At 30.6% G+C, this 15791-nt stretch overlaps 1 protein-coding gene across 1 annotated transcript in view; it reads left to right on the forward strand.

Annotated features, from left to right (window-relative positions):
• Window positions 1-2679: 2679 nt before the first annotated feature.
• Window positions 2680-15791, forward strand: part of dachs (unconventional myosin-IXb-like dachs) — a 141148-nt gene continuing 128036 nt past the window's right edge. The window contains exons 1-2 of the mRNA XM_088233082.1: window positions 2680-2888; window positions 3963-4036. Of these exons, the coding sequence (XP_088089208.1) occupies window positions 2731-2888; window positions 3963-4036 (232 nt within the window). The 5' untranslated portion in view covers window positions 2680-2730. The remainder of the gene's footprint in view (window positions 2889-3962; window positions 4037-15791) is intronic.

A 15791-nucleotide genomic window follows, 5' to 3' on the forward strand; every position in this document is an offset into this window, starting at 1 on the left:
GCCAGTTGACATTTCAATCGTAATGAGAATACTTAATACTAACTGTTTTAATTACGCTGTTTTTTATAAACTATTATATTAGTTATGTGTTAAATTAATGGATAAGATAGCTACATAATATAATATTTCACAAAGTTCCGTCACGTCGTTTGAGTTGATTTCTTAGATGAGAGTTGTTGTATCACATAGAAAAAATAGCAATTTATAGTATACCTATCTATATACATTATATTGTGTACCTACTATGTAGGTACAAATAAATCTTTAAAATTTATAGCTTACCCATAAATAAAATCACCGTTCGCCACTGGGAGCTAGTATTCTCAAGGCGATGCAGATATTTTGTAGAGCTTTAGATTTCATTTTAATATTATAGCATATTATTCGTTTCTAAAGACGACGGCGGACAAAAATTATCGTTGTGGTCAGTGTATGGGATTTTCCTGTTGTTAGTTACGCGTATAAAAGTTATTATATTTCAATCGACCAGAGCGAACTTTCGATTGATGTCTATATGAACACGTTTCATGTCCGACTGATAATGATTTATTATGCTAAGTAGCGCGTTTGTGTTGTCCCTTTCGCGTTGAAGAATGTTAACATAAATTTGATAACAAATACTACATTAACTAAAAGTAAAAATAAACATTTCGCATATTTCCTTTTAAAAAAACGAAGTTAACGTATGACACATCCGATAAAATAGAGCCATAACTCAAAAAAGGAGAATATGCAGAATAGTCTTAAAACAGCTCACGTTTTGTTATTGGTACCAGGTATTGTTTTTTTTTTATCTTTTCACCCTTTCAAGCAATGCCGATGTGACAAATATTTAAGTAGATTTTTGTTGAAAAATCGATAATCACAAAAAAAGTCAAAATACGACACTGTTTAAGAAAGGCGGCGAGCGCTTAAATAGGTTTTAGTCTAAGTGTGTTATACATTTATCAAGTAGGTAAACCGTAAAGCTAGAATAGGGAAATATCACATACTACGAATAATGATAAAAATATATGAAATAAATTTAGAATAATTAATTGTATTTTCAAAATCACTATGGATATTGTGGAGAAGAGTTTTCATATTTAACTAGAAAAAAGAAATTAGCAAAAAATGTCACTAGAAAAACGCGACATGTTTGGCATTGATAGTTGTGGCGTCAAGATTCGTGACGATATGCTAAAAAAATATGAACAGTCAGAAACAATGTTGAAAATAACCATGAATCGTGACGTATTTTAGGGGCGTGACCAATGCAATGATCGTTTTCGCGGGAATTCAAAATTACAAATTTCAAAATATTTTTTATGCTAGACAATATTTTATACTTTAAAAATGTAAAAAAACATGATGTTTCATTATTATGCTTTATGGTATGGACTTTTTAAATCTTAAATTCATTGTACAACTAGACCAATAATATACTAACAGACACAGCCTGGAACACATCTTCCTTAAACATAGACGGTACTTACCTAAATCCGCAAATTTAAAAATTGATCTATCTGAGCATTATCTGACTTTTTACAAATATGTTTTAAATTTACACACTTCTACAGAAATAAAAAATCAACAGCTAAAAATTCACAAAAATAACTCCTTGTTACTTTGGCTAAATTGCTAGTAAAATAAGGTTTATTTTGTTTTGTTGTACTAAAATATTCAAACTGGGTAAGTGTTTACGTATAGATGTGTAGGGATATATGTATATATGTGTATGTGCGGATATATGTATGTATGTTTAAATTTGTATATACAATCGTGCTGTAAAGTAAAACAGATTAAATCAGTTTACACCGTATACAGTATACACCCACGCACGGGCTATGCCTATGTGAGTTTTTTTCTTCTTATCATTTTATTATGTTTTATGTTGTACGTTTTTGTGCTAAAAATTTAGTTCAATATTTAAAAAATATATATATTAGCAAATAAAAGAATAAAAACCTTATTCGTGAGACACCGCTTTCTTATATCAAAAATATATTTTATCAATTTTTAAAAATAGATTTGCAAAAAAGCAAACAAAAGCGTATACTTTAAATTTAAAATTTGCCTTTGAACAGACAAAAACGACCATTGCAACAATAGTCGCATTATTGACTGTTTTTTTATACCAGTCGTGACTGCATATTTTTTCACATAGATTGGAAAATAAAGAACCACATTTTGAAAGCTTTTAATTTTTAATTCTATCGAACACATCTAGAAGAAAATATGGTAATAACGAAACCGGATTGCGGTCTCATGGCTAGTGTCGTGAACACACGGATCAAAGGTCCGAGGTTCGAACCCCACTCTATCCCAACTTGATTTCTAATTTCCAATAGTGAGTTATTTAATACTCGTTGAAAATGACCCCCAAAATTGAAATATTTGGGTAAATCATAATAACGCAAATATATCTAGAAAGCCTAAAAAATGCGATAATCCTGTTTTCACCGTGTACCCTTAATTTGTGTATTATCAGGTTTCGCTGTCTTTTTGTTTTCAATCCCGTTTCTGCAGGTTGAGAAATTGTCCTTTTCCTTTTTGTAGATATCTCGAAAGGGATCAAAAAATGCTCGGTCCACAGATTTTTTTGAGTTATGACTATATTTTATCGGATGTGCGGTATGTTAGAATGCCTGGTGGATAGTTCACTGTTCAGGTTGTGGACTAAATACTACAGTATGTTCCAGGGCTGTGATGTGGGGCAGCTAAGGCCCCCCGCGCCATGCCCTGCCCAGCATGCTGCTGCCTGACGAGACGTACGAGCAGTTCGCCCACAGCTCCCGCCAGCTCCTCGAGCTGCTCAGGGACTACGACGAGTTCCTCGCCAGGCACAGCATTCGCCCCGAGTTCTTCTGTCGTTACAAAGAAAAAATGCTGTTACAAAAAGCACTCAGGTAATGTTTATAAATTTGTTAAATGTTAGTAAATAATTGACTTTTATGTATCTACCGGTTTCGAGACGTATTCGTATCTTCTTCAAGACACTAATTACACTTACATGCAAATCCCATTCACCTTCACCATAGCAACGGGTGTAACTACTATGGTGAACAGTTTTATCTGCCGTCTTTGGACGTACGGTATACTAATATAATAAATAATATTGAAAAACGTAAAATGTATTAACAGAGAAAATTCCATTCTGAAACTTTTTCAAAATAAAAACATAAAAATCGGTTGACTTTTGAGGCGCAGAAAATAAGACATAAAAACGTTTTTTTTTCGATTTTAATTATAAAAAAATAATCCGTCGCGTCGCGTCGTGCAGTTGTCTTTCTAGCACTGAATAGGAGAGACATCTGCGAGAGAGTGACAAAAAGGCAATATTTAAATACCTATTCGTCAAAATTCTTATCCTCCGCATATCCCCTTAAAGAGCGTAGGTCTTCCTTTCGGTTTTCCTCATACCATAAAAAACCTTTTTTTTTGTTTTGCAAAATCTCAAGATCATAAATCGCGACTTTAATTTAATTTTAGTTTACTGCTTTCATTGCTTTCTTTTTTTTCATTTATGACGAATATTGTCATTCTTCCTTATGACGACATTAAAAACACGAATCAAATATTAAATTCAGTTACAAAAGTCTAATTCCTCTGCGGTATTTTTTATAAATTTCGTAACATCAATTTAGATTATTAGTATCATTTATTTATTTTATTTTAATTTTATGTATTTATTCAAATAAAGATACATGTTATAAAAAAATAATAACGTATCCCTAACTCTACGAGGCCACGATCCCAGTGTTGAGTTGGGATACAAAAAAATAGAATGTGAAAATTATTGTTATTTTTAAAATTTCTTTACTGCGATGCCCTTTTTATAAATCACGAATATATTAGTATCATATTAATGCATTTTGCAAGGCTTATTTCTGAGTTATAACTAGGAAGTTCAACTATTTGTACTACGTTTGACAATCTGCAATAATAATAATTTGTTATATAAATAATTTGATATGATTTAGGGCGGCGGAGACATCAGTACCTTGGCACAAAATACATCATCGTCAGCGCCGAGTCACCAGGTCCTCCACTTCCGGTAAGTCAAATCTTCCTTAGATAATACCGCTCAGCCAGCATTATTTCTGATTGACTTTCTTAAGCTAGGGTTTCCTAGGACAGCGGTGCCCGTATTTTAACGGCCGTAGTGAACGGTGATGCGGTGGATAGCCGTCGTAACGTTGACTAGAGAGTGGTTTCCTAGGGAAACGGTGTTAAATGGTGTTGATAACACCGTTTTCCTAGGAAACCACTCTCTAGTCGACGTTACGACGGCTATCCACCGCATCACCGTTCACTACGGCCGTTAAAATACGGGCACCGCTGTCCAAGGAAACCCTAGCTTTAGTCTCAGTTCTAACATTAACTTATGTATCTTCCACGATAGCAAAACAGGTTCTTATAATAACTAATACCTACGTGAATTACTCAATTATTCACAACAATGATACATCTACGAAGAAGTTTGCATTTGTGAAATTAATGATGTTCTGCTTTAGATGCTCTGGTAAAGATACCTATTTACGTAGAAAGGTTATTTATTTATTTATTTTAACGTACAATACAGCACAACTACCAATTACACTGTACATAAATTATATTATTAGGTAAATACAAAAACATGATAAAAAATAGTGGATATTAACTTTTAACTCTATGGATAAATGCTAGAATTCCCTTTGTCAGATTATGACCAATATTAGTAAGATACCAGAAGCTCACTCACAAATAACTATCGGCGTGCTAATAAGCGACTTGATAACAATTTCTCACCATGGTTGTTTATCGTATTCGCGATTACAATGGAACATCCGTGAACACGTAATATTAAATGTCGTAATATTTACGTTTCGCGACGTATAATCCTGCTGCGCAATCACATATTTGAATTTCACCGGTGTAAATATGGAAAATATTCCAAAACTGCTATTTTTATTTATTAATTTATTATTTATCTATTAATGCTATTTATTGCGTTTAGTCGGCGTGGCGGTTGGCAAGCTAAATGTCAAGAAAAGCAGACGCCATAGTAATTGTAATTTCATTTTCACTTTTTTGTATTAGATACTTCTTACTATTTTGCAAATACAATATATTGTATTATTTTTTATAGTAAACGCCGATTTTTCGCCAATGAACTGTATTTATTTACGAGGAAAAAAAAAAACAAACCGACACGAGCGTTGACTTGGAGATTACACACGCGTCGACTTATGACTGCGATAACTTAAGCATGTTCATTATTGTTCATTGTGATAGCTCAAATGCTTAGCATGTTTTTAAGCACGTCCTTAGTTATTTGTGATTGAGCTACAGAAAGAACTCCTAAATAACCGTTATTTTAATTGTATTAAAAAACCTGTCAAAAATATGTTTTTCAGCATATTTTATAGCAAGAAATGTATATGTATGGTATGTGGACATACATATGTGGCATATGTAATTGTCACCCATTTTTTTTGTTATCTTTTGACTTGGGTAATTTAATACGAAAAATCGCTACATAAACAAACAATCCCCTCCCCCGAGTATTTAACTATTTAGACAATTTTAGTATTAACCTCCAGAACTAGTTAGAAAGAAATTATAAAAATAGGATAAGATTATAAACAAATAAAAATATAAAAATTTTTTTTTTTCAACGTTCTTTTTGCTTGAGTATTTAATTTTTAGAATAGGTTAATAACCGTTAATAATAAACAAAATATTTTATTTTTTGATGTTAATTAAATTTGATAATTCCGTAAATTATGACTGATTACTTTTTTCACGAAAAGTTTTTCTTAAATATTAAATTTGTTATTTTCTATTTATAGTAAGCGAGTATTACTTGAATAAATAATACAATAAGAAAGACGTCTCATCGAATACCTGCACAAAAGCAAATTATCATCAATTCTAAAGTACATATATACTGAAATGAACAGACAATAAAACACGTTTAATCATCTATTAGAACGTGTGTATAAAAAAATTAAAAGTACATATTATAATCCAAAATGACTTTTACGTATTTAATATTCAAATGAGGCGTTAATTTTACTATTCACAAAACTAACTCAACTGAATTAAACAATAATTACAAAAAATAGTTATCAGACGTTTTGGAAATCAAAAGAAAACTCATAATTATATTTTATCGATCAGTGAACTTCAGTTGAGAAAAAGATTTTTTTAAATATTTACCAAAAATATGTCAGTTATTAACTAAAAACATTCATTTAGTTGATGCCATTTTTTTAAGCTTAGGAATGTAGAGATATTTGAAAGCAATTGAACGTAGTTATGCAGAAAGCAGCCAGTCCACAATTTAAAAAATGAGATATTGGTGTTATCGGATGCAGTAAGGTCAAATCTATGTTCTGCTTAAAACAGCCAGACCGTTTTCATACAAAAAACTTCAAATTACCTTATGAAAATAGTGTCAATCACAAAAACGGCATTTTTCAATTTGCAGAAAACACCCACAACACTAGAAAAACCTTACGCCACTTTAAAAATCGTGAAATCTAGTTAAATAAATAATTAGATTCTTACACTTATTTGTTTATACATTTGTATGAACCACTTTTTTTTTTTTAAATTGCACTTCGACCGGTTTCGAGGTTACTACCTCATCGTCAGGAATTGAACTAACTTATAATTACACGCGTTGCTATTTATATAATAAAATATTGTATGAAAGAGACAGAAAATTAGAAGAAAGAGACAGAAAGAAGATAAAATAAATCAGAACGGGAATAGCTTTAAAAGAGGACTCGAAGTTGAATTTAATTGATTATTTATTATTTGAAGTTTTTGATTAATAGCTTTACTAATTTCTAATCGTTCTAAATTATCTAAACGAAAACCAATTTATTGACATGAAAAATTTCTACACCCGTTTCTTGATTAAATTCATAGTTTTCGGATAAAGGATGATTTGCGAATTCTGAAAAATTATTATTACTCAGACATCTCATATGTTCTTTGATTCTAACTTTAAATTTACGTGAAGTTTTTCCAATATAGAAATTTAGGCAATTTAAACAATTTAATTTAGAAATTCCTGAATGATTTAATTTATCATCCTTATCTTTACAATTTGTTAATATTTTACCTATGTTATTATTAGTATAAAAAGCTGGCCTAATATTGTTAGGTAAAATTTGTTATATAAATTTATACAAAAAAGTTTATGCAAATTTATAAACAAATAAGTGTTAAATGTCATACCACAAAGTGAAAAATGTTTTTGATAACAATAATAAATTAGATTCTTGTTTGTAATATTTAAAAAAAACTAATGTATTCGTTGTTCATCATTTGTCAAAGTCAAAACTATGTCACACTGTTGTGTAGATTTGAATATTCACTCTTTTCATAAAAGTGCTATTATCTCAGTTTCACTTTTCTATGGCTGGCTGCTTTCTGCATAACTACGTTCAATTTATCTACTCGTTATTCCACCTTTAATAATGAAATATCTAATTGTAATAAACATGTCACGAACAAAAGGTGTTTTCACACTTCCAAATTGGTCTGTAGCACTCATCAGTCATCACGAATAGCGTATATTGGATAGAGTACCTACTACCTACAATATATAAAGATAGGCGCTCCCAAGCCAAGTTGATTGGACTGAAGAACGTTCGATTCATTCTTTTTTTTTCAGCGGCTTTGTTGTGGTTTTGATTGAAGTTTTTTTCTCGGCACGTACGGACGAGAGTACCTACAGAGGCAACTAGTTTGGTGGTTCCAAGTTCTAACTTCTTGCCTCACTACGTTAAAACGCCAAAATGAGGAAGTTTGGGAGGAATTGGATAAAAAAATGTTTTCGTACACGCGGTAAAAATTTAAGCATTTAAATGTTAGACTTAATTTCTCTAAAACGTATGAAAAAATTAATGAAAATAAAATACTTAAAAAAATATTTAGAACAAAGAAAATGTTTAAAAATAAAATATTAAAAAAAACAAATGGTTACTTACTTCTGCAGGGGAGAATTGAGGGGAGCGCAGCGCAGTATCAGACTTCCCCTTCTCCCTCCTCGTTTCACCCCTGCAGAAGTAAGCAACCAGTTCCTTTTTTTGATATTTTATTTTTTTTAAATTTTAATGGTTATAAAAAAAAAAATTCAATGTGCCAATATGTCTTCTTGATCATACTGATCATCGTGGTTTCGGATGTGACAGGGTTTAATGAACACCCTGTCAATTATATTTTAAAAACCAGATTATTTACTAAATATTCAAATGAACGAACATCCATAATGAAAAAGGATTATAAAGTAAAATCACAAATTTAGAAATAATGTAAAATTTAAATAATGAACAATTTATTTTTTATAAATATAAAGTTTATATTTGAAGACTAACTTTGTGGTTATTCATTATATTAAAATAAATAAAACAACTTTGTTTTTAACCACTAATTTTAATTTTTTATGAATTTCTTTTTTATTCGTGTCCGATACATATTCGTATTTTACGAATAATAACACTGTTTTCATAATCAATTACATTAAATCAAAATACACAATCTGAATGAAATTAAGTTCTAGCATACCAATAGCTCGGAATAACTCTTTTTTATGTAAATATCTGGAATCAATCGTGAATTACTCCTTTACACAATAGAGCGATAAAAGGTTCCTTGATGTCCGATTTCCAAGTGAATATTTGGTTTTCATAATAAAACACTAAACGTGGCAAATGGTTTTTATGATCTATAACTTAACTCCCAAGGTGAAGGTTATCTTGAGCAAACGCACGATGATTAGAGAATAAAGTTATGGTTCTAACTTATAAGGGTTTTTTATTATAGAAATAAAAGACGACTGATACTTAAATCCACAAATTTAGAATGTTCGGTGACCGATTTCATCGCTTTTGCGATATCTTCGAGACAAGTATATTAAGGAATTCAATGAATTTATATAAAACAGAGGTAAGGATAGAGGATTCAAAATTAAATGAAAGTAAAATAAATAAAATTATTTTTGTCTCAAGGATCATGAAAAAAGGTGTTTGGGGTTAACTAATGAGTTGATACAATGATATTTTAATGCAACAATGTTTAAGGTTGTCCAAATGCTTGTAGACTGGCTGGATTTCCTCCCTAAGAAGTTATTCATATTAAAATTTATTTTAACTGAGAGGGAAAACATTTTTGAGAAGGGAATATGAAAGTCTAGGCATTTACGGGGCTTATGACATGTCATTGGCTGGTTTAAATGGCCACTTTACACACTTTGTAACATTCACCATTCTGACCACGTTTGAACATCCACATTTCCTCAACTCTTCCATCTGTTGACTTTTGTGAAGTAAAAGAGCTGAAACCTTTATCACGTGGGTGAGATTCATCTAGCTGAACCAAATCACCATCTAGTAATCATAAGCCCTGTAAATGCCTAGACTTCCATGACATGTCATAAGCCGTGAAAATGCCTAGACTTCCATATTCCCTTTTCAAAAATGTTTTCCCTCTCTGTTAAAATAAATTAAAATATGAAAAACTCCCTTGGGAGGAAATCCAGCCAGTCTGCAAGCATTTGGACATACTCAAACATTGTTGAATTAACTACCCGATAAAGGAAGATGTATAAAAATTGGAAAATTGTTTTCAGGCGTTGCCTAGTAGGTGTTTTGGTTCAGCCGAATGAATCTCACCCACGTGATAAAGGTTTCAGCTCTTTTACTTCACAAAAGTCAACAGATGGAAGAGTCGAGAAAATGTGGATGTTCAAACATGGGCAGAATGGTGAATGTTACACCCTGTGTAAAGTGGCCACTTAAACCAGCCAATAACATGTCGTAAGCCCTGTAAATGCCTAGACTTCCATGTTCCCTCCTCAAAAATATTTTCCATCTCAGTTAAAATAAATTTAAATATTTTAATGAGTTTAAGTTTTGTATATACATTATTTTTAATTGTCACATCCTTTGTTAGTTTGATTTCTGTCAATTATGATTGCTGAAAAGCAAAGGGTAATAAATCATTAATCAATGGGTATATTAATGGTGAATGCACGTGTGTTAGCTGTTCATTAGATATGTACTTAATTTACTTTCCTGATATTCCAAATTTGTGTATTAGAGTATCACTCGTCTTTTATTTCTATAATAAATTACAATAAACTTCCATCAAGAATTTTCACATACAAACTTAAATGTTTTAAAAGGGTTTTTTTCGTAGGTTTTACGTTGGAGATTCAGTTTTCTGTTTCTTTATTTTCTAAATATCGTCTTTATTTACAGTTTTATTAAGTTAATAATATATTTAGACAGCGGTAAATTGAAATCAGTCGCATTTTTATAAACTCCGAAATTATGCCATTTTATGGACTTAAATAATACCATTAATATTTAATGCATTAACTTTGTGGTCAAACATTTTACTAAATGTTATAAAATATTTATATATAGCCGCTTACCGACTTTTCTATGTCTACCGGTTTCGAATCGAACCCGTCTCTTTGTCTGGACACCAATCAAACTAACATGCAAAACCCACTACACCTTCACCATGGTTGTTGCACAAAAAACAAACACTATGTTTTCATATAAATTACAAATATTTAATAACATTTAGTAAAAAAAACGTACTAAACTTCCGCAAACAGTCGAATACAATCAAAATTAAGAACTTCAATTTGAATCACAAATTCTAAAATAAAAACTGTTATTTTTAATGTACTAGTATTTATTTACGTTTACGAAGTATGTATAAATACTTAATTTGTCTCTGTCGAAGACAGGTTGGGAGACACGAAACCGGTAAAAGTATTGATAGTGAATTTAATCGGTCATGTAAAATAGTTTTAAATTTAAACTTTGCAATAAATTATTTACACAAATATACATGCAATATTGATCACAATAATCGAAATATGGAAAAAACTATTTTTTTTTTTGTACAAAATAGCAGCTACATATTCTTTTTATCGCACCTTTAGGACAAAAACGACTCAAGTAAAAAAATCTCCTTTTTGGGAAATTGCAAAAGACGAATGTAAGTTATGGCACCTTCGTATTCTTTCGTCAATTGTTTCTTTTTTTCAAAGTAATCTCCAAATTTTGAGTTAAAAATTATACCGAAGGCATTCAGCTATGAATTTATGAAAAAAAGCGTGATAAAAAAATATTATTAGTTTAAACAAGAAATTTGTTGAATGAGTCATTATTAGATTGAAAAAAATAAACAAAAGCACTTTGAAAAATAAAATAATTACATAATTTTAATTAGGTCAGATCACTAAGATTATCGGTAAGTCAGAACGAAACAATCACAAAGGTAAATTAGTCGTTTAAATATTTTTTTTAAATAAAGTGATTTAAAATTGTTACTTACTAATGCAAAATGTTAGTTTTATCATTTACGTAGTTTTCTATCTCTGAAAGTACACAAAAGAGTATTGAAACGATGTGTTTATCTAGTATCTCCTTTGCCAATTGTTTGTTTAGTATATTCTCATGTTTTAAGCGGAAGATTTCCCGTCAAATCCCGTGAATTTGAAATGAGCGCGAGGAATATATTGCCCCATTCAACAGTCACAAGGCAATGTTCCCAGTTACCAGTTCCCACCTGTTGAAAGCTGAAAGGACCTGTGAATCTCTTATCTGAGAACAAACCCTAACTCAGATACTCTCGACTATTTTATGCCCAGTTTAGCAATGTAGATAATTCCGTTATCCGGAATACCTATAAATGTATACATGCGTAATGCGTACCTAACTATGTACGAGAATGTCCATTTTTTTTTACATTTTGAATTACGTATGCCTATTCTAATATATGCGTTTTATATAGGTACAGTCTTCGGGAAAAGTAGGCGGATGTTCAACTCTAAACGAGTACGGGGGTATTTCACCATCCCCTTGCAAATCCTGATTAACAAAATGTAATTTAAAATTAGCTACACGGTTTAAATTATATTTGCCACCGACCGATTTCACCATTGAAATAATTCTAAATCAATCTTTCAATCAGTTAATCAAGACATTCGTCTGGCAACACATCCGCAGAAAGCCGCGGCTGTAAAAATCTATGGATTTGCTGTCAAAAATCGCGCGTCTTTCAAATTCCACATTCCCGCGCATATAAACAACTCCGTCATTCCTCAGTTCTTACGTTTTATTTGGTTAGATTTCATAAGTTTTCGGTATATCGAAATATTTTGTATGTTATTGAAAATTTGAATCAGTAATTTAGATTACTTTTTATGGCGTTTAGGTTATTGTATCTATAGTCATAGAATTAAGAATTGTCCAGAAACTGCATACGCGCATCAAACAGAAGGCGGCTAAACTACTCCTTAACCTTTCCCTCACTAAGCATCCAAAAATTACACATGATCCGAACGGGGAGACCAAACGACCCCAGCGCCTACTTGTACTATATGGCGTCAGGAGAATAAAACGTTGGAGTGTTTATGACCGTGCAATAATTTATTCATGTTTTCGCGTACACATATTTTACTGATTCGTGTATTTTATTCATTTTTGTTAGTTTGCCGAATGCTTATTTACGTAAAGTGAAATTGACCCTTGTATTATTTACGTTTTTTATTGTTTTAATATTTAAAAAAAAAAACAAATATTTCAAAATTTAAAAACAAAAACAGGAAAATGCTTCCTTCTATTAATTTCACGATTGCAAAAAATATACCGCAAATAGCTTTAATAATACTTGAGTTATCGAATTCCAATCGGTCCATGGGGATTCGGCATCCCCCCGTTCGGTCCGGCTAGATTAAGGAGTAGTTTTACGTTTTGACCGTTAGTTTCTTTGTAGACGTCGCTCAGTACACAACTCCCTATTTTAATTCAACTATGCCGTGTTGTGTCATTTTAAAGTGTAGAAATACTGCTGGGACCAAAAAGAAACTGGATGGAATCACATTTTAAGTTTAAGTAGCAAATGCATTGCTTAAAAATTTAATTATCTTTCCATCTGTCAGATTTTCAGAGAAGATAAAATTGACATTTTGTTAGTTTTACCAGGGTAGTAAATTTTTTTTACGCTACTTTGCTCATCTATTGAGAGGACTAACGAAAATTGGACCTCTGGGATTAAACAACGCCGTTGTGGACATTATCTTTAAAACATAATGACATTAAATATTGTTTAACATGACATAATAATATCCGCTTTATGTACAATAAAATTTGTTTCATTTTTTAAGTTCAATGTTTATTAATTTGATTACTCTTACTAAATAACCCTTTACTTATCTACTCTGTTGAGTCAATCAATGTTTCCGTGTGTACAATAAAATTCTAGAGAAAAAAACAAATAGGTTTTATTTCTTTAATATGATTATCTTACATCTGTGTTGATTAATTATATTTTTCGCTATCTGGCGACATTACGCGGCGACTTTACGCATGCGCGCGGTATAAGTGGATCAAAAGGGGGGTTTTCTGGACACAGTCAGATGTATTGAAATATGATTCTACTATTCTTAATTATATGTCTATAGTATTTCTTTCGTGGCTCACATTCGTTTTAATAGTTATTATTTTTCTGTGTAAGAATTTTTAAATCAAATAAAATAATAATCGTACTTTTTCTTAAGTTCAGTTTATTTTAGTTAAATATGTCAGTACCTTAGAGTATGTCAGTACGCATAAAAAACAAATTGTACCTGAAATAAATATTTTAAGTTAATTACTGACCGATGTTATCTGTCAAAAAACGAACGGCTAGGTTACGAAATCGTGTGGAGATATCGTTTCCTTATACAAGCTCTAATCGAGTTCAATTGTATTTCGTTGATAGGATACCTACCTAATTTTACATAAAATCTTAAATTCTAAAATAATTATTACCATTATAAACAGTTTTTACAGCTATAAAAATTTGTTAGGCTGTCATAACGATAAAGCGAGCGACGCCATTTTTAAACGTGACTTAAGCATAGGAAATACCTCCAGTTAACTTTAGCGACGATTTAAGCGAGATTTACATTTTTTGCGCTAATCAGTGATTATGAAATCGATTTTCGAACTGAAATGCAATTTAGCAGGTCAAATAAGCTGATCAGGTTTTACAAGGAGATGCTGAAATACCCCCTTAATGTTTTACAGTTGAATATTCACATGCTAAATAATAGGAAACTCTTTACTATAAAAATATGCACTAAAAATGACCCGAAAAGAACAGTGAAATGATTACTTAAGTTTTATTAGTGTTTTAATGTCTCAGTGTTATCAAAAAATTAATATGATTATGTTTATTTAAATTTATGCTTATTACGCAGAAGGCAGAAGAAAAAAGCGTGTACTGGCTTTGTTACTTTTCAAACAGTTAAATAACTGTGTTGAATGTACGTTCCTAGGTAATAATATTAGCATTTTTCTTTATGTATGAATATTTAGTTTAGCAGCGTGAAAAGTCTTTTTAAAATTAAAATATTAACCCATGGTCACAATTAATTCGCGAAGACGATGCTAAAAAAACAATGCGTCAGTTACGCTGGAAAAACGTGTCCATATTATTTCATAAATATCTATCTATCTAATGATAAATATAATTTTCTTGTATCCAAAACACATTCTGAAAAATATTTTCATTGCTATTTATTGGCTGATAATACCTATGGATTTTTTTTTCCGTGGCCAATTCACATATTACGAGTAAATAATATGATTAGTATTTACAAGAAGGGATTTAAAAAAAAAAATTGAGTATGAACTATAATAAATAATAAAAAATAATTTGTCCTCACTGGAGTTACACGTACTGGGACACTTAACAATATATATTTTAATTATTTTTTTTACATGTGAGAATATACAAAAAAGACTTAACATACAGAGACAAATTACAAAATGTTACGGCTGCTATAAATACTACCTATTGATGATTATATTTTTTTACCTATATATTTATATTATAAAACGCACAATAAAATAACAAATACATAACATAAACTATACGTTTGTGGAGCAGGTGAATCAATATTGGTTTGGGCGAATGAAACAATCCATTTTACTTCTACCAACCTCCACTATTAATTTATTATTGCGTTTTTGAACAATTATTCTTTTTACTTATTGTTTTAATGGACGAGTGGGTTATAGATTTTAATTGCATACTACTTAAAATCCCTTTTGTCTAAAAGTGGTATTAGTTTATATTTGTTTAAGTTGTCTTTGTGTTGAGGATCTAGCGATTATATTATTTGTATGTGTTGTATTTATTTATTATTTTATTGGGTAAACGAACAGTATGTACCAAAATATTGTCAATTTTTTGTATATAAGTGTAGGACACTCAAGCACACACCAAAAAAATGGTTTACACTTAAGACAATTATTTAAGTTATGTTAAATATAACACATGTAAAAGATAAGAAATTAAAAATATGTATGAAATAATAAAAATTATTAAAAACCTGCTTCTCTCAATATTTCAATGATTTTTAACATAAATTTACATACATTGTCATAAAAAATATCAGCATCAGTAAATCTATTGTTATATTGCTAGCAAATTCTAGGTATTGTAGATTGTCTCAAATAGTCTGTTGACGCGTTGTCTGTGTAAAACAGAAGATTTGTATTGTTGGGGTTATGGCTTTTATTTGAGTAAGAATAGTTTTTGAATCTGTAAGTGAGTTTTGTTTTGGCGTAAAAATGCCTGGTGTCATAAATTGGGATTTGTGGAATATTTCTTCAGTAAATGTCTGTATCGGTACTCTTAACTATAATTTTGGAATTTCGTACAACAAATTCAATATTTAAAACTATATCACTTGCACCACCGGGTGATTTTCTTAACTTAGTAGATAAATCTGCGAGCTGAAT

The sequence above is a fragment of the Micrasema longulum genome, unplaced genomic scaffold (assembly GCF_059751315.1).
Source record: "Micrasema longulum isolate JH-2025_06_02 unplaced genomic scaffold, ASM5975131v1 h1tg001055l, whole genome shotgun sequence".
Lineage (NCBI taxonomy): Eukaryota > Metazoa > Arthropoda > Insecta > Trichoptera > Brachycentridae > Micrasema > Micrasema longulum.